General features: G+C 46.7%; 1 protein-coding gene across 4 annotated transcripts in view; it reads left to right on the plus strand.

Moving 5' to 3' along the window:
- The window catches only part of Abcc12 (ATP binding cassette subfamily C member 12), a 73,933-nt gene that overhangs the window by 18,222 nt on the left and 28,771 nt on the right, over positions 1-26,940 (plus strand). For 3 of the 4 annotated variants that reach the window (XR_002378562.2, XM_021170537.2, XM_085843731.1), the window contains exons 8-14: positions 8,586-8,734; positions 11,654-11,761; positions 13,497-13,775; positions 18,364-18,435; positions 20,768-20,892; positions 22,128-22,200; positions 23,697-23,900. Coding sequence is in view for 3 of the 4 variants with exons in the window: in XM_021170537.2 (XP_021026196.1) it covers positions 8,586-8,734; positions 11,654-11,761; positions 13,497-13,775; positions 18,364-18,435; positions 20,768-20,892; positions 22,128-22,200; positions 23,697-23,900 (1,010 nt within the window). In the remaining variant the exon portion in view is untranslated. The remainder of the gene's footprint in view (positions 1-8,585; positions 8,735-11,653; positions 11,762-13,496; positions 13,776-18,363; positions 18,436-20,767; positions 20,893-22,127; positions 22,201-23,696; positions 23,901-26,940) is intronic. The other variant, XM_085843732.1, reaches the window with a different exon arrangement.

Genomic DNA, 26,940 nt, shown 5'->3' on the forward strand with positions numbered 1-26,940 from the left:
AATGAGAAATTTCATTCATTTCCAGAGCAATAACCCTTGCTCCTTCATGCTTCAGGCCCCTTGTACTGCCTGGCCCTTTGTTAGACATTCCTTTTGACTTGGTGTTGATCTTGGGTCTCCTCCCCATTCCTGACTTCTGGAGGCCACCTGGACCAGTGTTCCAAACCTGGTCACAGCCTACTAGTGTCCCCTTATACCTTAGCTCCTGTTATTTCTTTCTGCTCACCAGACTCAATTTAAAATCATCTTACTCAGTTTTTATTATCACTGTTGCTGTTGTTTTGTTTTGTTTTGTTTTGTTTTGTTTGCAACAGTGTTTTGGGCTAGCTTGGAGCCTGTTGTGAAGCTAGCGCTGGCCTCCAAGTCAAGATTCTGTTGCCTCTACCTCCCAAGCTGGTGGGATTGCAGGCGTTTATTTCTGTTTTTCCTTATTGCCTCTCTTCCTCCCTGGGAGAGGGCTGGGATCCTGCTTGCTGTCACAGCACCTGTCATATAGCAGATACCAAACTAACCTCCCAAATAACTGGACATATGATTGACTGTTCTGTAAAGTAAATTGGGAGAGTACCACAGAGGGCCTGAGGGAAGCTTGGGGTGAGGGCTTAAGGGAAACCCTCTGTGGTAGACAGTAGAGCCCTGGATCCAATACTTAAAAGGAAAACAACGTCCCCTGCTGAGCAGGTCCTGTTCTGTCCAGAGGGCACTGTACTGTCTTCTCCTTGTCACAGTAGTTAGGAGAATGTGGGATCTAGTGAGTTAAGAATGCTGTAGTGACACAGTGCCCGGGTGAAGGTACTTTTGCACAGGAGGCTAGAGCTAGGCTGGCTACTATACGCATCAAGCAGCAGCAGTACCTTGCTGACTTGTGAAGAGGAGGCATGCTTTGGAAGTTTTGTGTCTGTTCCTGGGACACCTGACAGAGGCCATGCTTTGAATGTCTCCAGGCTACCATACATGCCAGTGGCTCCGAGATGCTTACAAACTGTTCTTTTCAACGTGGGAAGCTAGCACATAACCCTTCAATGCCAGAGCCTGGGCAGCTGGAGGTCCAGTCACACAAGGCTCCCTGGGCCCAGATGGGCCTTTTCGTTCTGTTACGCTCCACACTCTTGCTCAGGTCTCACCGTGCTCGTTCCTGTCATGTAGAGTGACTCCTGTAGCATCTGATATATGACAAAATCTATGGAGTATCAGGGCTGGGAGGGACCTTGGAAACCATCAGCTAGGAGCACTGAGATTCTGGTGCTGCTAGGTTCATGTCCTGGGGTTCCAATATGTTTCATTTCAGCTTCATTTGGAGAAGAAACAGGCAGAAGTAATTCATATATTTTCATTCATATTATTAATTATTTTATTGCTATGAACAATCACCACGACCAAGGAAACTCTTAGGAGAAATAACTAATTGGGAACTTGTTTCTTATAGTTTCAAAGGATTTTTCCATGATTGACATGGCAGAGAGTGTGGTGGTGGGCAGGCAGGTATGGTGCTGAAGCAGTAGCTGATGGTTTACATCCTGATCTGTAGGCAGCAGGGAGGGCATGAGCTAGACTGGGCCTGGCATGGGCTTTGGAAACCTCAAAGCCAACTCCCAGTAACACACCTTCTCCAGTAAGGCCACATCCACTCCAACAAGGCCACACCTCCTAATCCTTCTCAAACAGTTCCACTAACTAGGGACAAAGTATTCAAAAACAGGAGCCTATGCGGGCCATTCTCATTCAAGCCAAAACGTTTTTCTTTCTCTTTAAGCAAGTGTGCAAGTGTGGTGTGTAGTATGATTATATGCTTGTATATGTATGGGCGCAGGCATGTGGAGGCCTGAAGGTGACATTTGGTGGCACCTTCATTGATCGCTCTTCACCAAGTCTATCGATGCAGGGTCTTTCCCTGAACTGGGAACTTGATGATTTGGCTAGTCTAACTAACCAGCTAGCCCCAGAAATCTCCTGCTCTGCCTTCTCAGTGCCAAGATTATAGCCAGTGACTGTTCCTGCCCAGCTTTCATATGTGTTCTGGGGGCCCACATTCTGGTCCTCACAATTGTGTGGCAAACATTTTACCTGATGAGCCTTTCCCCCAGCCTGGAAGCATTGCTTGTTTGAAGTTTTTTTTTTTTTTTGGTTTTTCCAGACAGGGTTTCTCTGTATAGCCCTGGCTGTCCTGGAACTCACTTTGTAGACCAGGCTGGCCTCGAACTCAGAAATCCGCCTGCCTCTGCCTCCCAAGTGCTGGGATTAAAGGCGTGTGCCACCACCGCCCGGCTTTTCTGGAAGCATTTCTTTTTTTTAAAATTTTTAATATTTTTTATTACATATTTTCCTCAATTACATTTCCAATGCTATCCCAAAAGTCCCCATTAGCGCCCCCCACTTCCCTACCCACCCATTCCCATTCTTTTGGCCCTGGCATTCCCCTATATAGGGGCATATAAAGTTTGCAAGTCCAATGGGCCTCTCTTTCCAGTGATGGCCGACTAGGCCATCTTTCGATACATATGCAGCTAGAGACAAGAGCTCCGGGGTACTGGTTAGTTCATCATGTTGTTCCAACTATAGGGTTGCAGATCCCTTTAGCTCCTTGGGTACTTTCTCTAGCTTCTCCATTGGGAGCCCTGTGATCCATCCAATAGCTGACTGTGAGCATCCACTCCTGTGTTTGCTAGGCCCCAGCATCGTCTCACAAGAGACAGCTATATTTGTGTTCTTTCAGCAAAATCTTGCTAGTGTATGCAATGGTGTCCGCGTTTAGAAGCTGATTATGGGATGGATCCCTGGATACGGCAGTCTCTAGATGGTCCATCCTTTCATCACAGCTCGAAACTTTGTCTCTGTAACTCCTTCCAATGGGTGTTTTGTTCCCAATCCTAAGAAGGGGCACAGTGTCCACAGTTTGGTCTTCATTCTTCTTGAGTTTCATGCGTTTAGCAAATTGTATCTTATATCTTAGGTATCCTAAGTTTTGGGCTAATATCCACTTATCAGTGAATACATATTGTGTGAGTTCCTTTGTGATTGTGTTACCTCACTCAAGATGATGCCCTCCAGGTCCATCCATTTGGCTAGGAATTTCATAAATTCATTCTTTTTAATAGCCGAGTAGTACTCCATTGTGTAAATGTACCATAATTTCTGTATCCATTCCTCTGTTGAGGGACATCTGGGTTCTTTCCAGCTTCTGGCTATTATAAATAGGGCTGCTATGAACATAGTGGAGCATGTGTCCTTCTTACCGGTTGGGACATCTTCTGGATATATGCCCAGGAGAGGTATTGCTGGATCCTCCGGTAGTACTATGTCCAATTTTCTGAGGAACCGCCAGACTGATTTCCAGAGTGGTTGTACAAGCTTGCACTCCCACCAACAATGGAGGAGTGTTCCTCTTTCTCCACATCCTCGCCAGCATCTGCTGTCACCTGAATTTTTGATCTTAGCCATTCTGACTGGTGTGAGGTGGAATCTCAGGGTTGTTTTGATTTGCATTTCCCTGATGATTAAGGATGTTGAACATTTTTTCAGGTGCTTCTCTGCCATTCGGTATTCCTCAGGTGAGAATTCTTTGTTCAGTTCTGAGCCCCATTTTTAATGGGGTTATTTGACTTTCTGGAGTCCACCTTTTTGAGTTCTTTATATATATTGGATATTAGTCACTTATCTGATTTAGCATAGGTAAAGATCCTTTCCCAATCTGTTGGTGTTTTTTTTGTCTTATTGATGGTGTCTTTTGCCTTGCAGAAGCTTTGCAGTTTCATGAGGTCCCACTTGTCAATTCTCGATCTTACAGCACAAGCCATTGCTGTTCTATTCAAGAATTTTCCCCTGTGCCCATATCTTCAAGGCTTTTCCCCACTTTCTCCTCTATAAGTTTCAGTGTCTCTGGTTTTACGTGAAGATCCTTGATCCACTTAGACTTGACCTTAGTACAAGGAGATAGGAATGGATTGATTCGCATTCTTCTACATGTTAACAACCAGTTGTGCCAGCACCATTTGTTGAAAATGCTGTCTTTCTTCCACTGGATGTTTTTAGCTCCCTTGTCGAAGATCAAGTGACCGTAGGTGTGTGGGTTCATTTCTGGGTCTTCAATTCTATTCCATTGGTCTATTTGTCTGTCACTATACCAGTACCACACAGTTTTTTTTTTATCACAATTGCTCTGTAGTAAAGATTTAGGTCCGGCATGGTGATTCCACCAGAGGTTCTTTTATCCTTGAGAACAGTTTTTGCTATCCTAGGTTTTTTGTTATTCCAGATGAATTTGCAGATTGCACTTTCTAATTCGTTGAAGAATTGAGTTGGAATTTTGATGGGGATTGCATTGAATCTGTAGATTGCTTTTGGCAAGATAGCCATTTTTACAATGTTGATCCTGCCAATCCATGAGCATGAGAGATCTTTCCATCTTCTGAGATCTTCTATAATTTCTTTCTTCAGAGACTTGAAGTTTTTATTATACAGATCTTTCACTTCCTTAGTTAGAGTCACGCCAAGATATTTTATATTATTTGTGACTATTGAGAAGGGTGTTGTTTCCCTAATTTCTTTCTCAGCCTGTTTATTCTTTGTGTAGAGAAAGGCCATTGATTTGTTTGAGTTAATTTTATATCCAGCTACCTCACCGAAGCTGTTTATCAGGTTTAGGAGTTCTCTGGTGGAATTTTTAGGGTCACTTATATATACTATCCTATCATCTGCAAAAAGTGATATTTTGACTTCATCTTTTCCAATTTGTATCCCTTTGATCTCCTTTTGTTGTCAAATTGCTCTGGCTAGGACTTCAAGTACAATGTTGAATAGGTATGGATAAAGTGGACAGCCTTGTCTAGTCCCTGATTTTAGAGGGATTGCTTCAAGCTTCTCACCATTTACTTTGATGTTGGCTACTGGTTTGCTGTAGATTGCTTCTATCATGTTTAGGTATGGGCCTTGAATTCCTGATCTTTCCAAGACTTTTATCATGAATGGGTGTTGGATCATGTCAAATGCTTTTTCTGCATCTAACGAGATGACCATGTGGTTTTTGTCTTTGAGTTTGTTTATATACTGGATTACGTTGATGGATTTCCGTATATTGAACCATCCCTGCATCCCTGGGATGAAACCTACTTGGTCAGGATGGATGATTGTTTTGATGTGTTCTTGGATTCGGTTAGCAAGGACTTTATTGAGGATTTTTGCATCAATATTCATAAGGGATATTGGTCTGAAGTTTTCTATCTTTGTTGGGTCTTTTTGTGGTTTAGGTATCAGAGTAATTGTGGCTTCATAGAATGAGTTGGGTAGAGTACCTTCTGTTTTTATTTTGTGGAATAGTTTGTGAAGAACTGGGATTAGATCTTCTTTGAAGGTCTGATAGAACTCTGCACTAAACCCATCTGTCCTGGGCTTTTTTTGGTTGGGAGACTATTAATGACTGCTTCTATTTCTTTGGGGGATATAGGGCTGTTTAGATCATTAACCTGATCTTGATTCAACTTTGGTACCTGGTATCTGTCTAGGAACTTCTCCATTTCATCCAGGTTCTCCAGTTTTGTTGAGTATAGCCTTTGGTAGAAGGATCTGATGGTGTTTTGGATGTCTTCAGGATCTGTTGTTATATCTCCTTTTTCATTTCTGATTTTGTTAATTAGGATGCTTTCCCTGTGCCCTCTAGTGAGTCTGGCTAAGGGTTTATCTATCTTGTTGATTTTCTCAAAGAACCAGCTCCTTGATTGGTTGATTCTTTGAATAGTTCTTCTTGTTTCCACCTGGTTGATTTCGCCCCTGAGTTTGATTATTTCCTGCCGTCTACTCCTCTTGGGTGAATTTGATTCCTTTTGTTCTAGTGCTTTTAGGTGTGTTGTCAAGCTGCTAATGTGTGCTCTCTCTAGTTTCTTTTTGGAGGCACTCAGAGATATGAGTTTTCCTCTTAGAAATGCTTTCATTACGTCCCATAAGTTTGGGTATGTTGTGGCTTCATTTTCATTGAACTCTAAAAAGTCCTTAATTTCTTTCATTATTCCTTCCTTGACCAAGGTACCATTGAGAAGAGTGTTGTTCAGTTTCCACGTGAAGGTTGGCTTTCTATTATTTATTTTGTTATTGAAGATCAGCCTTAGTCCATGGTGATCTGATAGGATGCATGGGACAATTTCAATATTTTTGTATCTGTTGAGGCCTGTTTTGTGACCAATTATGTGGTCAATTTTGGAGAAGGTACCATGAGGTGCTGAGAAGAAGGTATATCCTTTTGTTTTAGGATAGAATGTTCTGTAGATATCTGCCAGATCCATTTGATTCATAACTTCTGTTAGTTTCACTGTGTCCCTGTTTAGTTTCTGTTTCCATGATCTGTCCATTGGTGAAAGTGGTGTGTTGAAGTCTCCCACTATTATTGTATGAGGTGCAATGTGTGCTTTGAGATTTACTAAAGTTTCTTTAATGAATGTGGCTGCCCTTGTTTTTGGAGCATAGATATTCAGGATTGATAGTTCTTTTTGGAGGATTTTACCTTTGATGAGTATGAAGTGCCCCTCCCTGTCTTTTTTAATGACTTTGGGTTGGAAGTCAATCTTATCAGATATTAGAATGGCTACTCCAGCTTGTTTCTTCATACCATTTGCTTGGAAAATTGTTTTCCAACCTTTCATTCTGAGGTAGTGTCTATCTTTTTCTCTGAGATGAGTTTCCTATAAGCAGCAAAATGTTGGGTCTTGTTTGTGTAGCCAGTTTGTTAGTCTATGTCTTTTTATCAGGGAGTTGAGTCCATTGATATTAAGAGATATTAAGGAAAAGTAATTGTTTCCTGTTATTTTTCTTGTTAAAGTTGGCATTCTGTTCTTGTGGCTGTCTTCTTTTAGGTTTGTTGAGGGATTACCTTCTTGTTGTTTCTAGGGCGTGGTTCATGTCCTTGTATTGGTTTTTTCCTGTTATTATCCTTTGAAGGGCTGGATTCGTGGAGAGATAATGTGTGAATTTGGTTTTGTCGTGGAATACTTTGGTTTCTCCATCTATGTTAATTGAGAGTTTGGCTGGGTATAGTAGTCTGGGCTGGAATTTGTGTTCTTTTAGTGTCTGTATAACATCTGTCCAGGATCTTCTGGCTTTCATAGTCTCTGGTGAAAAATCTGGTGTAATTCTGATAGGCTTGCCTTTATATGTTACTTGGCCTTTTTCTCTTACTGCTTTTAGTATTCTATCTTTATTTAGTGCATTTGTTGTTCTGATTATTATGTGTCGGGAGGTATTTCTTTTCTGGTCCAGTCTATTTGGAGTTCTGTAGGCTTCTTGTATGTTCATGGGCATCTCTTTCTTTAGATTTGGGAAGTTTTCTTCTATAATTTTGTTGAAGATGTTTGCTGGTCCTTTGAGTTGAAAATCTTCATTCTCATCCACTCCTATTATCCGTAGGTTTGGTCTTCTCATTGTGTCCTGTATTTCTTGGATGTTTTGAGTTAGGATCTTTTTGCATTTTACATTTTCCTTGATTGTTGTGCCGATGTTCTCTATGGAATCTTCTGCACCTGAGATTCTCTCTTCCATCTCTTGTATTCTGTTGCTGATGCTGGTATCTATGGTTCCAGATTTCTTTCCTAGGGTTTCTATCTCCAGTGTTGCCTCATTTTGGGTTTTCTTTATTGTGTCTACTTCCCTTTTTAGGTCTAGTATGGTTTTGTTCATTTCCATCATCTGTTTGGATGTGTTTTCCTGTTTTTCTTTAAGGACTTCTACCTGTTTGATTGTGTTATCCTGTTTTTCTTTAAGGACTTCTACCTGTTTGATTGTGTTATCCTGTTTTTCTTTAAGGACTTGTAACTCTTTAGCCATGTTCTCCTGTAATTCTTTAAGTGAGTTATGAAAGTCCTTCTTGATGTCTTATACCATCATCATGAGATATGCTTTTAGATCCATGTCTAGCTTTTCCGGTGTGTTGGGGTGCCCTGGACTGGGCGAAGTTGGAGTGCTGGGTTCTGATGATGGTCTTGGTTTCTGTTAGTAAGATTATTACGTTTACCTTTCGCCATCTGGTAATCTCTGGGGTTAGTTGTTATCGTTGTCACTGTTTAAAGATTGGAGCAGACTCTGTGTTCCACTCACCCGAAGTCTCAAAATCCTGTGGCGCGTGTAGTGGGTAGCTGGCGGGTGTCAGCCGACCCTGCGCTCTAGCTACCCTGGTGCTGGTCAGACCGGATGAGGCTTGTGGCCCTACTCAGGCCGGATTTCTGCCTCCCAAACCAAAGCAGTCTCAGTTCCCGCGTGATTGGACTGGAGCAGAAGCTGTGTTCCACTCACCAGAAGTCTCAAAATCCTGTGGCGGGTGTCGTGGGTAGCTGGCGGGTGTCAGCCGACCCTGGGCTCTAGCTACCCCGGTGCTGGTCAGGCCGGAAGAGGCCTGTGGCCCTACTCAGGCCGGTTTTCTGCTTCCCTAACTAATGCAGTCTCAGGTCCCGCGCGCAATTGGATTGGAGCAGAAGCTGTGTTCCACTCACCAGAAGTCTTAAGATCCTGTGGCGGGTGTTGTGGGTAGTTGGCCCTGGAAGCATTTCTTAAGGCTGGAGTTCGGCCTGCAAAATAAAGTCACTCCCCGATTGCCTTCTCTTTTGCAGACATAAGAAAGAGAGAGAAAAAATTACTGGAAAAGGCTGGCTATGTCCAAAGTGGAAACTCAGCCCTGGCTCCCATTGTGTCCACCATAGCCATTGTGTCTACTTTCACCTGCCACATTTTCTTGAAACGCAAGCTCACTGCCCCTGTGGTAAGAGTTACCTCTAACCAGGCCACGTTTGCACCCTATCCTTGGCAAGCCCCTGGTGAGAAGCCCCTTTCCATCTTTCTTTTGCCTGGCATCAGAACCCCCAGTTGCAATATACCAAATGATGCTAAGGTATTTCATTGGATTAATTAATTAGACTTAAATTTAGTTGTGCAGTGCTAGGGCTTGAGCCCCAGGTCTTGCCCATTCTAGGTAAGTGCTGTACCACTGAGCCATAACCCAGACTCTGATCCAGTTTGCATATGGGCGCTTGGGCTGAGCTCGGGACATTACTCTGTCCCTGCAGGACAGAGGTAGTTGCTAAGAGTGGAACACACTTGGTGAATTGGTGGTGAGAGGGGCCACAGTTTTGGGGGAAGGGTGGGCAGGAGACCTAGAGAACACTTGTGTGCTTGTCTCATGTTTGCATCTCCTACAAACAGGGGGACTCTAGATTGTTCTCTGGTAGGGAGAAATCAAAGGGATCAGGCTGGAGTCAGAGTCAGGGTTCTTCTAGGCTTAAGAGCTGGGCCTACCCTGTCTAATTCTTGACTCTCCTACTCCCTACCTGTGACCTGTCACCAGCCTTTGGCCATTCCTGGCTTTTGCTTTCATTGTCAACAAGAACCTGGTAGTAGTTCCTATCAGTGTAGCTGATAGTGTAGGAAGAGGGGGGTGAGTGAGTAGTTTTGCATAAAGCCTTGGGAATTGTGGGGGTGGGGTGAGAGTGGGCACGGGAAGCCCTCAGTTGCTCTCACCTGCTTTCACCCAGGTCACAGGGGTGTGGGCTGAAGCCTCTGAGGGGACGTGGGATGAATGTAAAGCAGGAGGGCTTTTGACAAGGGAACAGAACATTCAAAGATAAAAGACTATTGAGTTAGAGGGGAAACGGCTCTTGGATTTAATTGAAGAAAAACACAGCTACTGTAGTAAACCAAGTGTCTGCAGGACAAGTAGCTGGAGGAGAGTCAGCAAGAGCAAGCGAGGAGTATGTGTGTGGGGCAAGTGGGGTAGGGGAAGGGATAGCTAACTTTCCGGAGGAAACATAGCACCCCAAGCAAGGATGCCAGGGTCGGGTGGGGCCGTGAGGAGAAGCAGGAGCATCTGCATGGCCATCCTTTGCTAATTCCATCGACACCCACGCTATTTTTTATGTGAGAGGGGTGATGTCATTTCAGGCTCTTAGGGCCCATTTTACTCTCACTGTAAGGCTGTGGACTTGGTCATGAGCCCAAAGCCAGAGAGAGTGGCAATAGTGTCCTGCCTGAGCAGAACACTGCTCAGTTATTGTGACTGCTTTCGATGGTATGTACGTATGCATGCATGCATGCATGCAATATCCTCTACTTCTTTTACATCAAAGAAAGGAAAAACCAAATGAAGCTAATTTTTCTGACATGATAGTTTAGAAGAAAGCAAGAGCCAAAACAAATCTCCTGGTTCAGAATCCTTTTGGTTCCCTTTCTCTACTAGTGTCATGGCATCCTGAGATTGGCTTCCAGGTCTGCCAGGTAGCCTGGATACTGTCTGTCAAGATCTAGTTTCTTAGTTTCTCTCTCTCTCTCTCTCTCTCTCTCTCTCTCTCTCTCTCTCTCTCTTCCTTCCTTCCTTGCTTCCTTCCTTCTTCCCCTCCCTCCCTCCCCTCCCTCTTTCTCTCTCTCTTTTCTTCTTTCTTTCTTTCTTTCTTTCTTTCTTTCTTTCTTTCTTTCTTTCTTTCTTTCTTTCTTCCTCTCTCTCTCTCTCTCTTTCTTTCTTTCTTTCTTTCTTTCTTTCTTTCTTTCTTTCTTTCTTTCTTTCTTTCCTTCTTTCTTTCTTTCTTTCTTTCTTCCTTCCTCTCTCTCTCTTTCTTTCTTTCTTTCTTCCTTCCTCTCTCTCTTTTTCTTTCTTTCTTTCTTTCTTTCTTTCTTTCTTTCTTTCTTTCTTCCTTCCTCTCTCTTTTTCTTTCTTTCTTTCTTTCTTTCTTTCTTTCTTTCTTTCTTTCTTTCTTTCTTTCTTTCTTTCTTTCTTCCTTCCTTCCTTCCTTGCTTCCTCTCTCTCTCTTTCTTCCTTCCTTCCTTCCTTCCCCCCTCCCTCTCTCTCCCTCTCCCCCCCCCTCTTTCTTTCTCTCTGTAGTTGTTTGTGTCAAGGTGGTACTTTTGGATTTAGAGAGTTAGGAGCAGATGTGATGGAGATCGCTGCTATCCTCTTAGCAATGTAGAATTAGCTCAATTCTGGAACATGTCCACAGGGCCTGTTCAGCAGCAGCCAGTGTCACCTGGGAGTTGCTGGAGGAAGCTGTGTTATTAATTTCTTAACTGGGGTAGAAAGAGGCTGCTAGATGAAGTCAGACATGTGAGAAGATGGTGTTTGAGAAGTCAAGTCATGCCCCCCAGGGCACCAGCTGAAAGAAGAAAGTTTGTCTTCACTGAGGATCGCCAAAATCCAGGGATACTGGATAAGGCTCAGTGGGGAAACGCCTTCAGTCAGTGACTTTGGAGCTGTGTGCTCTAGAGAAAGATGCTGTGGCCCCAGAGGGTCAGACGCCTCTGACTGGCCTAGATGAAAGTGAGTCAGGCAAATCCGGACAGGACTTTGAATGAGCAGTCTTGGTTTGAATAAGGACACAGTATGGACGGATATGTATGAAGCTGTTTAGTTGGGAGATAGTCTCAGGTATACGTTTCCCAATTTTTTTTTTTTTTTTTTTTGGTGAAAATTGCCAAAACAAAATAGATTTAAAAGCCACTGCTCCCAGTTTGCGAACCCATGGCTTCTGAGCCATGAAATGAAAATGCGTTCCTCTGTGAATCCCAACCGTGCCACTGTTTCTTATGCTTGTAAGCATACCGTACTACTACTTCCCCCGGACCCCCATGGATAGAGCAGCTTGGAGCTAAAGCAGCTTGCAGTACTAAACCCTCCATCCTCTGTTTCCTCCTTCAGGCATTTAGCGTGATTGCCATGTTTAATGTAATGAAGTTTTCCATTGCAATCTTGCCTTTCTCGGTCAAAGCAGTGGCCGAAGCCAGTGTCTCTCTAAGGAGAATGAAGGTATAAGTAATGCTGGGTGAGTAGGGAAGAGATCTCATTTTTGGGGTGGGCGGGTGATGCTTGGAAGTGGGGGTGGTGCTCAGATCTCCTGGGGGCCGGGTCACGTCTGCGGCTGTGCGGACATGAAGACATTAATGTGCAGAGGAGAGAATGAGCGGTTTTGCAGGAGATGCTCTGGAAGGGAACCATGACAGTCTTTATTGACAGAGGGCATGCTCCTATCCCTCCCCCTCCAACCCCCGACAACCCACCTAAGGTGTGATTCACATTTTCTCCAGTAGTGCAGCTGGCTCTGCACTGACTCAGACCCTGGTGTGTCCTGTGATGAATGTAGGGACATGTGCTGCCTCAGGGTTGTCATTTAGCCACGCTATCCACCAAAGACAATTGGAGGCATGTAAGAAATGAAAGGAGAGGAGAGACGAGGATTCAAGAAATAGTGTCTTTCTCTGAATCCAAAACCCTTGTACTTGTTTTCTAGTACAGGGATACACAGAGTGAGTGAGGGACTGTTGATCCTTGTGTGCCCTAAGAGGCAACAGTGTACCCTCCAGTCCTTCTGGTCCTGGCTTTCAGGAGTGCCTCTCCCTATTGAGAGGACAGTGACTGGAGTCTTCACAGGGCTCTATTCAGAAACAAGGAAACGAGGGCAGGAACCCAGGGTGCTTGAGATGACTCCAGATTTCACAGATAACTGAGCTGCCATTCTGTGGTCAAGAATACCCTTCTCCTTTTCCTGCCTGGACCTCAAACCCAACAAATATGCTTGCAGTTCTCTTATATGTACATAGCTTACCAGGATTCAGAGAAGGATGCCATTTCTTGAATTCCCAACCTCCACACTGCACCATCACCTTCACTGAGGTCTCTATTACGTGTCTTTGGAACTCAGCATGATTTATAGCCCAGTCCTTTTTTCCCCCCAAACTGTCCTCCAGTCATTACTATACTGCACCTGAGCCTGGCCCCTCAGGTTCTCCACCTTTGTTTCCCATCCCATCTCTACCTTGAGCTCTGCGATTCAGCAGTCCCACATGGCTTATTTCATGCCGTGACAAACCACGAGACCTTGTTTTGCCTGCTTCCCGTCAGCCATGTCGTGGTCTCATTTTCTGCACTCTCTTCTTCCTCAGCTCAGGCACCAAACACATAGACTTCAAGGAAGGGGAATCATATGTCCCTTCTCTGGCCACTACAGTGTTGTGTCCTTGCCATATTTCACTGCACTGATCTGTGCCTGTCCCCTTCTCACAGGCAATCTTTTCAAGGTTGGGAACTATGCTTGTTTATGTGTGTAAAGTTCTACAATGGACTCCTGAGGTCTGACATGTACCATTTAGTAACTTGCAAGTGTTTTGTTGAGCTGAGTCAGGTGGAGGATAAAGAGGCTGAACAGATGGACCTCAGTTTCATGTGTATCTGTCACGCGGTGAAGGCCAACCCCCATGGGCAGAGGCTTGCTGTCTTGCAGATGAGGATGAAACGTAGCTGGATCAGCATTCCCCAATGTGGGTGACCCACATAGGCCTCAGGGCTAAAAGACACCCGTCCTGGATAGTTTGAATCCATGGACTATTTCTGCTGCAGCATTCCTGGGGGAATAACTTCTGGTCAGTCCTGATTGTCTTGGGTAGAAATGCCAAGATTCTAATTTGGGGGTCATTAGAAGATATTTTGGGAGGATTCTTGCCAATGGATGACATCTGCCCATTTACTGTTGTTTCTTTAATCTCAGAAAATCCTCATAGCTAAAAGTCCCCCATCCTACATCACTCAACCAGAAGACCCAGATACTATCTTGCTTTTAGCAAATGCCACCTTGACATGGGAACAAGAAATCAACAGGAAAAGTGACCCGCCGAAGGCACAACATCAGAAAAGGCACGTTTTCAAGAAACAGAGGCCAGAGCTATACAGTGAGCAAAGTCGATCAGATCAGGGGGCTGCTAGCCCGGAGTGGCAAACTGGCAGCCCCAAGTCAGTGCTACACAACATCAGCTTTGTGGTGAGAAAGGTGAGTGTATCAGTCAGCTTTGGATGATGATAGTGAAATACCTAAGGCAATTAATCTATGAAGGGCCAAGGTCTGGGAGTCTGGGGAAATGGCTCCTTGATGAAGTGCTTGCCAAGCAAACCCGAGGACATGAGTTTAGAGCCCTAGCACTTACATAAAAAGCCAGGCATAGTTATGAATCCCTGTAATCCCAGCACTGGGCAGGCAGAGACGTGGGGATCCTGGGACTCGCTGGTCAGTATAGCCAGACCAGGTTCAATGTGAGGCTCAATAAAAAAAATGAGGTGAAGAGTGATTGAGGGAAAAACTCTACTCTGGCTTACACAAGGGGGGGGCTGTGTAGAGAAGGGAGGGAGGGAGGGAGGGAGAGAGGGAGGGAGGGAGGGAGGGAGGGAGGGAGGGAGGGAGGGAGGGAGAGGGGCAGGGAGAGAGGGAGAGGGAGAGAAAAGATTATTTTAGGCTGTGGACTTCTAGCAAAGACGGTCCGTCATAGCTTGGGGTAGGTAGTGAACAAATCACTTACATCATGTGCCAGGAAACAGAATAAAAAGATGGAGGTTCCATTGTCCCTTTGAAGGCATGGCTGCAATGACCTAAACACCCCTATAGGGTATTTGCTCCTAAAAGTCAACACTGTGTGGTAACAGTGCTATCCCAGGAACTAACACCCCTTTGAGGGGAATCCTGCACCCAAATAGCAGCAACAGGTGTACGCGTTGAAGGCCTCCACCCTGCCTCCTTGTTCTATGTCGTGTGGCTTTCTCAAGCCCCATAGAATGAGGTTTGAGCTGGAGGTGATGCTGGGATGTCTCCAGTCAGCTCTTCTGTCTTCTCTGTCCAGCTTTCTAATAATGTGCATGAGCATGCCAGCACCCTCCTCAAGCTTAAAGACAATGGTCCCACTGGGGCTGATTCCCACACCTCTGTGACCACTGTAGCTTTGTTTCCTTTCGTTGTTGGGAAGGAGCATTGCCGTGTTACTTAGGCTGGTCTTGAGCTAGTCATCCTCCTGCCTCAGCCTGCCTGTGCTGGATTATAGATGTGGGTCACTACACCTACTGTTCTAGTTAGAATCTTGTTTTCCAAAGACGCTGGAGGTAGAATCCAAAGCCTTTTGTGCATTATGTAAGCCCCTACCCCTGAGCCCTTACCAGCCACAGTTTTAAATGGATGCTCCAATTTGTGGGACTCAAACTGACTAGATTTCATGGTGTTTTGGGGACTTGTTATTAATTTCACATTAGAATGTTAAGAGAGACAATAATTTAACTTTTTTTTGGCTACTCCACCCACTACCCCATTTTATGACTGAGGAAACTGAGGCACAAGGTAGCTAAATAACAAGGGCTAGGCCACATAGCCAGCAAGTGGAGAAAGATTATGGCATTCAACTCTGTCTCACCGCAAAGTCCAGACTGTCCAGCGACTCCCCATCTTCATAAGTCCAGGCCATCCAGGGACTCCCCATGTCTGCCTCAGCCTTTCGTCTATGATCCACTCCCTCTCCTCTCAACCTATTCCCCTACTCACCACGACATATTGCTATTGCACAACACAATGAGATTTCTTAAACCTTTCTTAAAAGAGAGTGAGGGTGTGTGTGTGTGTGTGTGTGTGTGTGTGCTCACAAGCCAGCCAGGTACCATAATTCTTCTTCCCTCAAGAGGGATGGTTGTAGAACCGTTAGATAAAGCTGTGACTTCAGCCCTTGGTCTCTTCTTGCTCCTCCTGTCTACATCCTGTTGCACTGGGAACCTGGTGGGCACGCCTAAGATGCTGTTGCAATTGCTGCAGCAGGCTCAGGGTTAATCTTGTGCCTAGTAATGTAATCTCCCTTCTTGTTGCCCACTTTCCCCCATGCTAACACTGCAGAAGGAGAGGCTCAATAGCCAGAGTGGTCAAAGCTCCATAGACCAAGACTGGACCCCCTTGCAGCTAATGAAACCATCTGCCACAATGGTATATAATGTTTGGTGAGCCGAGTGCTGCTGACCTCAGGTCGCAGTTGTATCCTGCTCAGTCAAATTGCTGCTTTCTTGTTAGTCCTGCCCCCAGCACCCCTGGGCCTGCACCCTAGTTTCTTCAGACAGGCCCAGGGAATCGGTATGCAAGGAAACTACTTTTTAGTCCTCCACTTGCTTTGCTGTATCTTGTCTTCAGTGTGTGGTTAATGCCTGGATTTGTTCCACAAAAGCACAGGCAGCATTTTGTGACATAGTTCCCTCCCAGACCCAAGCCACTCACCAGCTACTTTACTTTGGGCACACTGCCTTAGCTCCTGAAGAGTCTTTCTCTTTGCCTGGTGCACAGGGTTTTGTAATAGCATCCACTTCACAAGGTGGTTGTGAGAACCGCATACAAAACACTTAGCTCACGGTAAGCTTCAACGGCCATTAACAACCATTGTCCTCTTTCCCCCTTAACAATCATGACTGGCTTACGCATCACACTTAAAAGTTCTAAATTCAGGCCAACCAAGTTTCTCCAAATTTAGCTCCACGATTCCATTAGACGCTGTCCTCCAGGATGAGGCAGGGGAAATGTTACTCAGAGTTATGCCCTTAGCCCAGAGCCTATATGCCTGGTGCCAGGTTCTTAATTATGTTTGGTGAATGAGCAAATAGAAAATGAGTTGCCCAGAAGATGAAGGCTTCCTGGGATTTATTCTGAAAAGAATGGGCTTAGGAGGCTCTTGCCTGGCCAGAAGGAATGGCCAGGACTCAAGGGAGGCTTCCAAGGAGCCCCCACGAAGCTGGCCCACACTGAGCATCCATAGCTAGGCTCATTATTGTGAAGTCTTATTGTGATTTAAAGGGTCAGCTCCACATTCTTGCAGCATTGACACTGTGGGTCCCATAGAGCAGTGACTCCATTGGTCCTGATCATGGCTTATTTCCAGTGCCTAGCATGGTGTTTGGCATTCCATAAAGATGAGTCAAAGAAGTTACTGCTGACAGGCAGCAACCCTGGTGCTAGGTATAGTGGGAGGTGATGAACAGATCTAATATAGGTTCGGGTTGGAAAGGAACCATAGTTGACCCCATATTGAATGCATCTTTGTTCTACAGGGTAGCATCAGGGATACTTGCAAATGTTCTAGAATGTTCCATATATAGCCTCTATTCAAACACAGAAGCAGACAAACTATCAGTTACCCCAGAGACCTGTGTGACTTCTGCCTTACCTCTTTCACATATATTTTTTAAAGAATTATTTATTCATTTAATGTATGTAAATATGCATATCAGAAGAGGGCATCCGATCCCATTACAGGTGGTTGAGAGCCACCATGTGGTTGCTGGGAATTGAACTCAGGACCTCTGGAAGAGCAGTCAGTGCTCTTAACCACTGAGCCATCTCTCCAGCCCCTCTTTAAGCTGTTACTCAACGCCACTTGTGACGAGTGCTGCCCGTGGGCCCATGGGCCTGGGACCTTTAGTGTGATCATCCATCTTCCACCGCAGAGCACTAGGACTTTGTCAGTAGCCCGCAGGTAGTAAAGGGACAGTGGGATATTATATGGATCTGAGCTCACTTTTTCAGAAGTTGCTTGAGCTTCCCAGAAGCCTGGAGCTCCATTTGCCTTGTGTGTGGGCTGATTTAACAGCACGTGCTCTGTCTTTATGGTGTCATTCTTTACCTGGCGCATCCTCTTTACTCCCAGTGCTCCCTGCAGATCCCTAACAAGCTGCCTTCCCCTAAATTCCCACTCAGCACACGTTTCTGAGCCAGCGCAAGCAGAAGCACCCACCTTATGAATACATTTCCCGTCCCTCCATTTCTGCCCACTCATTGCCCCTTCCATAATACACATTTGACAAATTGCGTATTTCAGTTGCTCCCCTTCCGTCCATCTCCAGCTAAAACACGAGCTCTTTAGGGGGCCAATTTGGGGTCCACCTGTTGGGTTCATCCTCTGAGTGGCTTGGATTGCATTGGAATCAAATGTGCCTCCTCTGTGACCCTAAGTCAAGGTGAGGTGACTGCCCGTGCTCAGAACAATGCCTGGTGCATCACAAGTGCTCAGTGACAACTTGATGGCTGAGTTGACACAAGTTCAGCTATAAAGTCATCCTGTGGAGATAGTGAAATGACTTGGTGTTCTAAATTGAGTTGTTATGATGAAAGATTTCATAAAAAAATAGACTTCTGAAGTCACCCAGCTCTCTATTTTTGAAGGATGTCCTATGCCCCGACCCCCCTGGGTCATATCCTCCTTTACCTGCCATTAGAGTCACTTGGACTCTGGGCACAGGACTACCCTCATGCCCAGGGTCTTTTTCTCCTAAACGGGCACAAGGCTGTTTTACATCGATTCGTGAGCAGGATTTCCAGGTTTCCAAAAGCCCTCTGGATAGTGTGCTGGCTATAGGAGGGAGGGCGCTTAATTAAGATGCACATCTCCGCATCCTTCCAAGCTGTGCACACTAGGCTTGGGGCCTGAGGCTGCAGCTGCCACCTTGTAGACGTGAAAGTAGTACCCTCTTGTCCTTCCTGGCCTGGTCACCATAGAGCTCAAGCCCCCCCACCCCCACTCCACCACCAAGAATATGGGGGAGTGACTGTCTTGTCTCTACTTCTCTGACAGGGGAAGGTCTTGGGAATATGCGGGAATGTTGGAAGCGGGAAGAGTTCCCTTATTTCAGCTCTCCTAGGACAGGTGAGTGTGTGGCAAGGGCTGGAGAGGCTACCCTGACAGGACTGTGGAAAGGTTTCCTTGCTGTAGACTTTATGGGGGCCGAGGCAGCCAGCCTGTAGAACAGTGGTCAGGTTTTGCTGCACAGGGTTAATGTCAAGATTGCCAATGAGTCCCTTGGGTTGATGCATTCGGCAGCTCCACGCCTGGCTTGACACGGGCCAAGATTTTTCACACATTTTTGGGTTTACCTCCTGAGGACAGGCGTTAAACAGTGATTGCTTCCTTGCCTCTAGCTCTATGTTGGTCTAAGTAAGGGATGGATCATTACATCTGTGGCTTCTCTGATGGCTGTCCTGGTTTTTAAAAATTAAAATCTAGCAAAGCAGCTTGGTGGAGGGTGAAGGAACTGGGGACTCATGGTGCCTTTTTGATGAATTTTTGGTTGTTTGTCTTTAAATCCCCAAATATCTACCAGAGTGCTTTGTGAAAACGGGGGCTGAATGAATGAATGAATGAATGCATGGGGACAGTGTGACCCCAGCTGCTCCAAACACTTTGTAAAGGAAGAGGGAGGTTGCTAAGTCTTGTCCTGTCTCTGCCGCGTCTACCTGTGAGACCCTACCTACGTAGACGGTAAGGCAGTTTGCTATGCTCACAGATTACCTCCATGCTGCCATGTTTTGTAAGATTCACCCTAAGTGAGTAAGGCAGGTTTTGAGGAAGTGGGGAACCATCTCCTCTTTTGGTCTTCCTAAAGGGAAGATTGACTGAGCTGGGGTTGCCTCCCATTGTTGAAAGAATTTGGGCAACCTCTGAAGGAATAGAATGGGGGTGTGAGTCTTGTGAGGGTCAATGGGATCAAATTTTTGTCATCCCTTGGCTCTCTGAAGGGAGGGTGACTACTTCTCTCCTTCCTTGAGGTGAGGAAGGAGAACCTAGGACCTGGGTTGGGTAGGCTCTGGGACCTAAGTATGTGTATTTCGGTGAGCACCCTAGAGTCAATGGCACATCGGAAACCAGTCCCATTCTCCACCCAATCAGCACAGGTCTCTTCAACAAAGAGATGACTCAGTCTATGCTAGCTTCTCCTGTGTCAGACCTCCTAGCATTGGGTAGCTCATTTGTTCTCAGCTAGTTCCTTTTCTCGGTGTATTGACATGTAATGGAAGGAATCTTGCCTCCCTTTAACCTCTACCCTCTGATTTTTTCCTCGGGAGTATCTCAGAGAAGATAGAGCCCATCTTTCATGAGGCAGCGAGGGAATCAGGCACTTTCCCATGACCTGAGGTGTGGCCTGGGGTCTAAGGCAGTGGGTCCTAGATTGGGAGGATTCACCACTTTGTCTCAACCACATGTTCACCATTCTCCCTTGGACAAAGAAACTGAGCCCCCATGGATCTTGCTTTATTCCTCTACAAAATGGCCAAGGAGAGTTAGGAAAAGGGAGCACACCGGCTAGTCAGAGCTGAGTCCTCAGGACCAATCAGTGTCAACTGGCTCAGCACCATCCCTGGAATGCACCTGCGATTCCTAGAACTGCACTTGTTAATGTTATCTCTTGTCCAAGTCTAACTCGAGGCCCCTAAAACCATCCCCATTGTCAAAATAGCATCACATCATGTGGCATGTTGCCTGCTCAGCCACACTGCCACCACCCCATGATCGTCAGAGGGATCCTACAGATGCCCTCTTCTGACAGTGTTAGATCCTGATATCACCGATACTGTTTACCACTGTCTATCAGACGCACACGTTGCTGGGTCCGTTGAAGTACCTGTGGATACTCAGCATCACAAACTGGGCCTGATGTGCTTTCTAAATGGGTTACTAAACACTTAAGTCCCAAAGTTCCACATGGAAGTGGACTTCCCCCTCTGTGAGGGAAAAAAAGGAGCTCTGGCCCCTTAAGGCCTGAATTCTTTCATGGTTACAACTCTGTGACTGTAGGGCATACTGGGGCCTCCATCCTAGGGGGATAGACTGTGCTATGTGCCCAGGAACCTGGCTAAGGAGAGATGATCCCATTGGGCACACCTGGTGGAAGGGGGCCTCTTGTTACTCATCTATTCTTAAGGCATCTTGCTGTAGTTGGCCCAGAGAGGATCTAAGTAGAGCCTGCACCCCCCCCCCCCAGTTGGCAGCAGGACTCATGACGATTTACTCCTTAAATTTCCTGCCTAGACTGTGTAAGTGCCCCACCTAGAGACCCTCAAGAGTACACTTGGACTTATATGGTGTGTACGAGACATATGTCACCCCCTTATATTGTATGACTAATGTTCGTGCAGTAAGGGCATTTGGGAGAGACCCTAGAGTGCGTTTTCTAAGGGTTCTCTGGTTATCATTGCTCTAGATGCAGTTACAGAAAGGGGTTGTGGCTGTCAATGGACCTTTGGCTTACGTTTCCCAGCAAGCATGGATCTTCCATGGAAATGTGAGGGAGAACATACTGTTTGGAGAGAAATACAACCACCAAAGGTATTATTAACCTGGAATGTATCTGGCACTGTGGTAGTTGGTCCACCTGCCTCGGACTCTCACGCCACTAAGGGTGGTTACTAAATAGAAAGGTTTCTTTAATGAGTTTGGATGAAACATCCACGGGGTCTGCCCAGGAATGGGAATTTCTCTTTCTGACCCAGAAGTTCAGGAGAGGCATGTTCTGCAGACCTGTGACCATATGGCCTGGTGAGAAGAGGGAGTGGTTGTCACTTCCTTCCCAGGGCAGAGTACCATATGCTCTGAGGTTCTCTGTAACAGGGCATATGTTGCCTCACTGGTGAAAAATGAACCTTGTGATCTTGATTTAGGCTGAGTAACTAAAACTTTGCTTGAGATCGTGAGCAGAAGGGGTGCAGTTAGTCAGTCCTGGCACGATTAATCCACACGGGCACTATATGAGCATATTGTTGCTAGTGTCCTCAAGTGATCCGATGAGATAAAGTCAAACTTCTGGTTAATAAATCGTTGATAGATGTTGATATATCTTTAAGCTCTGGAAAACAGTGACTTCTTAGGCAGGCTTGTCTGAGGTAAGATCCATTACCTTGTCTTCAGGTAGACCCAGGTGTTCCATCTCATTTCACCGGTGGCTCAGAGTTAACTGCTCATGAGGCTCCAGCATGTTGGCATCAGAAATACCTGACAGCAGGCTCACTCACAAATTTCTCAGACACCATAGGACTGATGTAATGAGTCAGACTTAGGAATCTGGTTGCAGTTTGGACTTCTCTTATTATCTGAGTCCATGGTCTCTGAATCCTATGGGCTGGCAGAGTAGCTTATGGAGCAGAAGAGGCAGATGCCAGGGTTGACATTTGTAATCATGTGACTCTATGCTGCTCTATCACATGCATCCTCTCTTCTACTCCTGGCCTTGATTCAGCCCGGTGTCTCCCCTGGGTGCCATCTTCAACAACTTAAGCCCACATCTTGACTCCCTTCTGACTCAAAGAGCAATGATAACAGTTGGCACCCCCAGGATTTTATAGTCCCTGGTGCCATTTCCTCTGCATGTCATGAATGCTGTAAGGGGAGGGACCAACTCTGAGTCACGGAGACACAGTCTTTGGGACAAGGCAACTTGCCTGGGAGCCCTGAGCTAATGTCAGCAAGATCCCTGCCTTTTGCTGGCAAAATGGCGGTTCCTTCAGGAGTAGCCTAGGCAGCTGTGTTCTGTGATGGTCTTACCATTCTGGCCTCTATGTCTACAGGTACCAACACACAGTTCATGTCTGTGGTCTCCAGAAGGACTTGAACAGCCTCCCTTATGGAGACCTGACTGAGGTAAGCAGAGCTGAACGTCATTTCCCCAGATGACCTGGATCCATTTCCACACATCGCAGAAGCAGGAAACCCTGTGGGAATGCTTCTGGAGTCCAGCTTCTGCCTATCCTGGATTCTTTGGGGGTCCACCAAGTGGAGGTGGACCCAAAACTGCTTGTGCTTGACTCCTCTTGGTCGCTTCTATAGCTTACTTCCAACCCTTTCTCCATCTCAAGAAGAGTTGCTGCATGGCTGCTTTCTAACCCCGAGGCCCAGCTCTGTCCTCACAACAGTGGTCAAGAGCATTTCCCTGTGGTTGGGAGTCTCAGGGCTCCTTCTTGTCCTCTGCCTCTGTGCGGCCCAGGGATGCTGAGTCACCTTCAGACCTTGCTCCTAGGCTGCCTGGTCCTGGGTTGAGCTTGCTGATTCAAGTGACCCAGAGCCACTCTGCCACCCTCCTCTCTGTCCCCAGCATACCATGTCTCTTGGTCAAGCTTTCCCATACTGCCATCTTAGAGAACTAGCTCTTCCAGTCTCTCACTCTGCCTGTCAGGAGTGGCTAGTCTTTTTGAAAGCACATGTGTGTGGCTCTGGATTCCCCTTTCAAGTTTTATCTGCACACCCCTGCCACCCTGCGTGGGTGTCCAGCCACCTCCTAGACTTTCAGAAGCTAATGCAGCTCCCCTGAGAGAGACTTTGGAGGTCTACAGTCAGTAGTGGTTTGACACCAAGTGCTGCAATTAATGCTTCTTGGCTAGCACTTGGTGAATATGTTGAGTGCTGGTGTTGTGTGTCCAGTTCTCGGTGCTAAAATGTGAGCTCCTGGTTCATGTGTCACTTTTCTTGCTCAGCTCCCAGGTCCCAGCTCTCAGCACATGGCACCTAGCCTAGAAGCTGAGCATCTGAGTACAGTGGGATTCACTCTGTACTCAGGAGGATGGGATTCCCAGAAAAACATAACCTAGATTTTCATCTTGCAGGAAATGTTTACTGAGCATCTAATCCATGCCTCAGATCAGGTGCCAAGTCTTAGGGATTGATGGTGTGTTCATGGTACACACATTTGTACACAAAGAAGTGGACATAGGGGTCCCTGATCCATCTCCCAGGCACATTCCTTCCTTTTCACTATTCACTGTATATTCTTCCAAAGTTCCCTGCTTCAAAAACAAACAAAAACCACAAAACCAAAACCAAAGCCAAATCTCGGTGTTAGCAATCAGTAGTGGACTGTACACCGGAAATTGGGAGTCATGTGATAGGCACCCCTTACTCAGAGTCAGAGAGAGCTGTTCCCTGTTGGCACTGTGCTTCCATGAAGTGAGGGGGGTGGTGGTGGAATTCTTCCAGTCAGCATTGTCTAGCGTAAGGCATGGAGGAGCTTATGTGCAGAGAGATAACAAGCTGTGTTGTCTCCCCAAGTCCCAAAGAATTTTAGAATGCTGCTGATATACAAAGACCATGGGGTGGCAGGCAGACTTAATAATGATGGGCAGTGCCATTATCCCTGTCCACAGATTGGAGAGAGGGGTGTCAACCTCTCTGGGGGACAGAGGCAGAGGATCAGCCTGGCCCGTGCTGTGTATGCTAATCGTCAGCTCTACCTGCTGGATGACCCGCTCTCGGCTGTGGATGCCCACGTGGGGAAGCATGTCTTTGAAGAATGCATTAAGAAGACACTCAAAGGGAAGACAGTTGTGCTGGTTACCCACCAGTTGCAGGTGACTGGGATGTACGCGGTCAATGAGGGAGGCCTTGGGATGAATGCAGCACTTGATGGTCAAAGAGACTCCTGTTCTGCCTAAATATGCCATTCCCACCAGAAGGTGGCTTTACCTGAACAGGGGATTGAGAGGGCAGGGATGGTAGGAGACATTGATGAGTCCTGCAGCCATCCCCAGCTTCCTGGTATTGCTACCTGCTCCTTTCTGGGTATGACTTCCTTTGGCTTAGTCTTTGGGATCAGTGGGGAGACGACCTTTCCTCCCCCATTGGGTAGATTGTGTAGGATCATTTGGCTCTGAGATCTGGGCCATTGGTGCCAAGGAAATGGGGAGCCAGGCATGGACAAGTCAGGCTCTACCCATTCTCCAATAGGGACTTGATGGGCCTGAGGTCGGGGGTTCCTTGTCTGGGGGTCATGGAAGCTCTGTTTTCTTTCCTCACTCAGAAAGTCATGGCTCTTGTGATGAGTGGCCCAGACTCCCCAGTCTTCCCTTAGCCCAGGAAAGGCTCCTGAGGCCAGGACCAATGGGCAACACTTCAGGGTTCTTCTGCCTTCTTAGATCCTGTTCCCATGCAAACAGTAGTCTCCCTCTGGCTTAGGAGGGTGAATCTTGCTGGAGAAAGAGACAGGGCGTATGTTAAGTGAACTGGAGGATTTGGCTGCATGGTCACAGACCTTGTTGCATCCATCCCATATACAGGTTCTGAATGCTTGGTGGGAATCTAGGGCCCCTTCTCTACCCAAGATAATCCAAGGTTACCCTCTCATGCTTTCTCTCTCTCTAATCTCCCAAGTCTGGGAGATATGCTGCACGTGAGTATGTGTTTGTGTGTGTGTGCACAAGCATGCATACCTCAAAGTAGAAAACATCCCACAGACATTGGGAGGTAACCCGTTGGGGCACTGGTGCAGAGAGCCCCGTCTTCTTGTTCAGTAGGCCTGATCTGGGGGGGGGGCAGGAAGCAGATCTCATTGCCTTTCAGTGAATCAGAAGTTGGGGTGGTGAAGGTGTGAAGGCTGAAGCAGCAAGTAAGGTTGACATAGCTATAGGACTTTGCAGCCTGTAGGTTGGTACCCTCTGGCTGAGGCCAGGAGGACCACCCTGAAGAGAGAGGGCCTCTCAAAGACCCAGGAAACCCAGCTCCCCACAGCCTCCCCAGAATAAGCTTTAAGCATTCAAATGTTATACATGTGAGTATCTGGTTTCTTTAGCAGGTGAGCCACAGCTCTATAAAAATAATGAGCCAGATTAGTTAGACAAGAAGTCCTAGGTCCTCTGTAGGCCAGGGCTGAGGAAAGGAGAAGGCTGGCTAGATTCAGTCTGGAATCCCATGTTTTGCCTAGAAATGGTTTGTGGCCTAGCTAGATTCCTTAGTGTGGTTACCATAGCCCTGGCCTGTGACTATTCAGTCTGTGGCATCTGCTTGCCCTGGGAGAACTGTCTTCCTGAGGAGTCCTGGGTCCTGGAGGATGCTGCCTTGGTCCTGACAGGTGTGAGACAGCGCTGTCCCTTCATTATCCCCTCTTGGAGGATAAACCATAGCCACATGCCCGGCCCATCTTTGAAACTCACTAGCCCGTGGTGTGATCTTAGGCAAGCTGGTGTTTTCCCAGAATCTCCAGCAGTCACACCTTCCCAAGGTCATTTTAGCTCACTCTTTGCTTGTTGGGAGAGGAAGAAGGCCACCAGGTGGCACCATAATCTTGATACACTCTTTATCCCATTCTTTGTGGGGGAGGGGAGGGCTCAGCCTTAAACTGCAGCCCCGGGGCTTTCCAGAACATTTCCTAGCTGCTCTGACCTCAGATGCTTTGGAGTAGCTGGCCAGGACAGCCACTCATCTGTTTACTTGAGGAAACAAAGCGAGGCCAGCAGTCTGACGAGCTGCTGGAATCTACTAAGGGCACAGCTTCCTAAGTGTTTGCAGAGCACGGCTACACAAAGGGACCTGGTGTCACCAGAGTGAGCCAAGGGCTTGCTGGCCAGAGGGACCTTTTCTGGGCCCTCCCAAGTCTGGGTGGTGGTCCCACACACAGGCAGAAAAGCCTGTAGATGGTAGTGGGCCCTGTGTGCTTCCTCTCCCCGTGTGCAAAGAATCAATGGCTTAACCGAGCTTACAGCTTTCTTGAGCTGAGAGCTGCCAGAGGTTGGGAGATAAGATGTGAGATCAGGCTGTGGAACACCAGAGGACGATGCCTGAGGTCCAAGTCTGTCTTTGAGGGAAAGGTTCTGTCAGCAGCAGAAGGTGTGTCTCCCTCCACTGGGCAGTAGGAGCCAGGTTCCTGCTTGGGCTGCCTGAGGAAGGGCTCCAGTCATGGACAGGGGAGGCAGAGGCTAGAACTATCCACGCTGCTGGAACTGCTCTGGTTGAAGCATTTGGGCACCACCCACCCCATCAAGTGTACAACTATCAGTGGTAGGCCTTTGCTTGCAGGATTCGAATCAAGTTTAGCCAAGTGGGATTTGGCCTTGAGCAGAGGAGAAGTGCAAAGCCGGGGCTCTGGCCCTGCTGTGATGGCTTTCTTCTTTAGATCAAACTGTTCCTACTCTTACAGCATCTTGCCTGCCTTTAGGAGGGGACTATCTGCCCTTTGCTGGGTGGATCAATCGAGGAGTGCCCTTTCTTCTTCCAAAATAAAACGGCGTCCCTCTCAGCAGAATTCTTTAATCCAAGGATTGGTGTGGACGTGAAGGGTCTCGGAATCAGAAAAGCAGAACTGTTTTGGGTAAAACAGGGCCTGTGATATTTATTGTTCACATCGTTATTGTACTGTTAAAGCTGGTGGGGGTGTGGCCTATGACTTGGTTTCTATTCCATGGGCTCAGTGGGGTGGGGCTTCTGACAGGACTGGGATCATGTTTTCTGTCTTTTCCAAACCTTGGCCTCCACAATAGTCAATCAGATTTCTGAGTGGGGTAGCTCATTCACAGAGAAGAAGCGAAGGAAGTTTTGATTGCCTCATTGTTGCAGCCAGAGTCCAGCTTCTGTACTGAAAAGACTGGGGACTAGCTCAGTGGTTCTCAATTGCCCCCT

The sequence above is a fragment of the Mus caroli genome, unplaced genomic scaffold (genome assembly GCF_978045245.1).
Source record: "Mus caroli unplaced genomic scaffold, Mus_caroli_1 scaffold_10, whole genome shotgun sequence".
NCBI classification, from domain to species: Eukaryota; Metazoa; Chordata; class Mammalia; order Rodentia; family Muridae; genus Mus; species Mus caroli.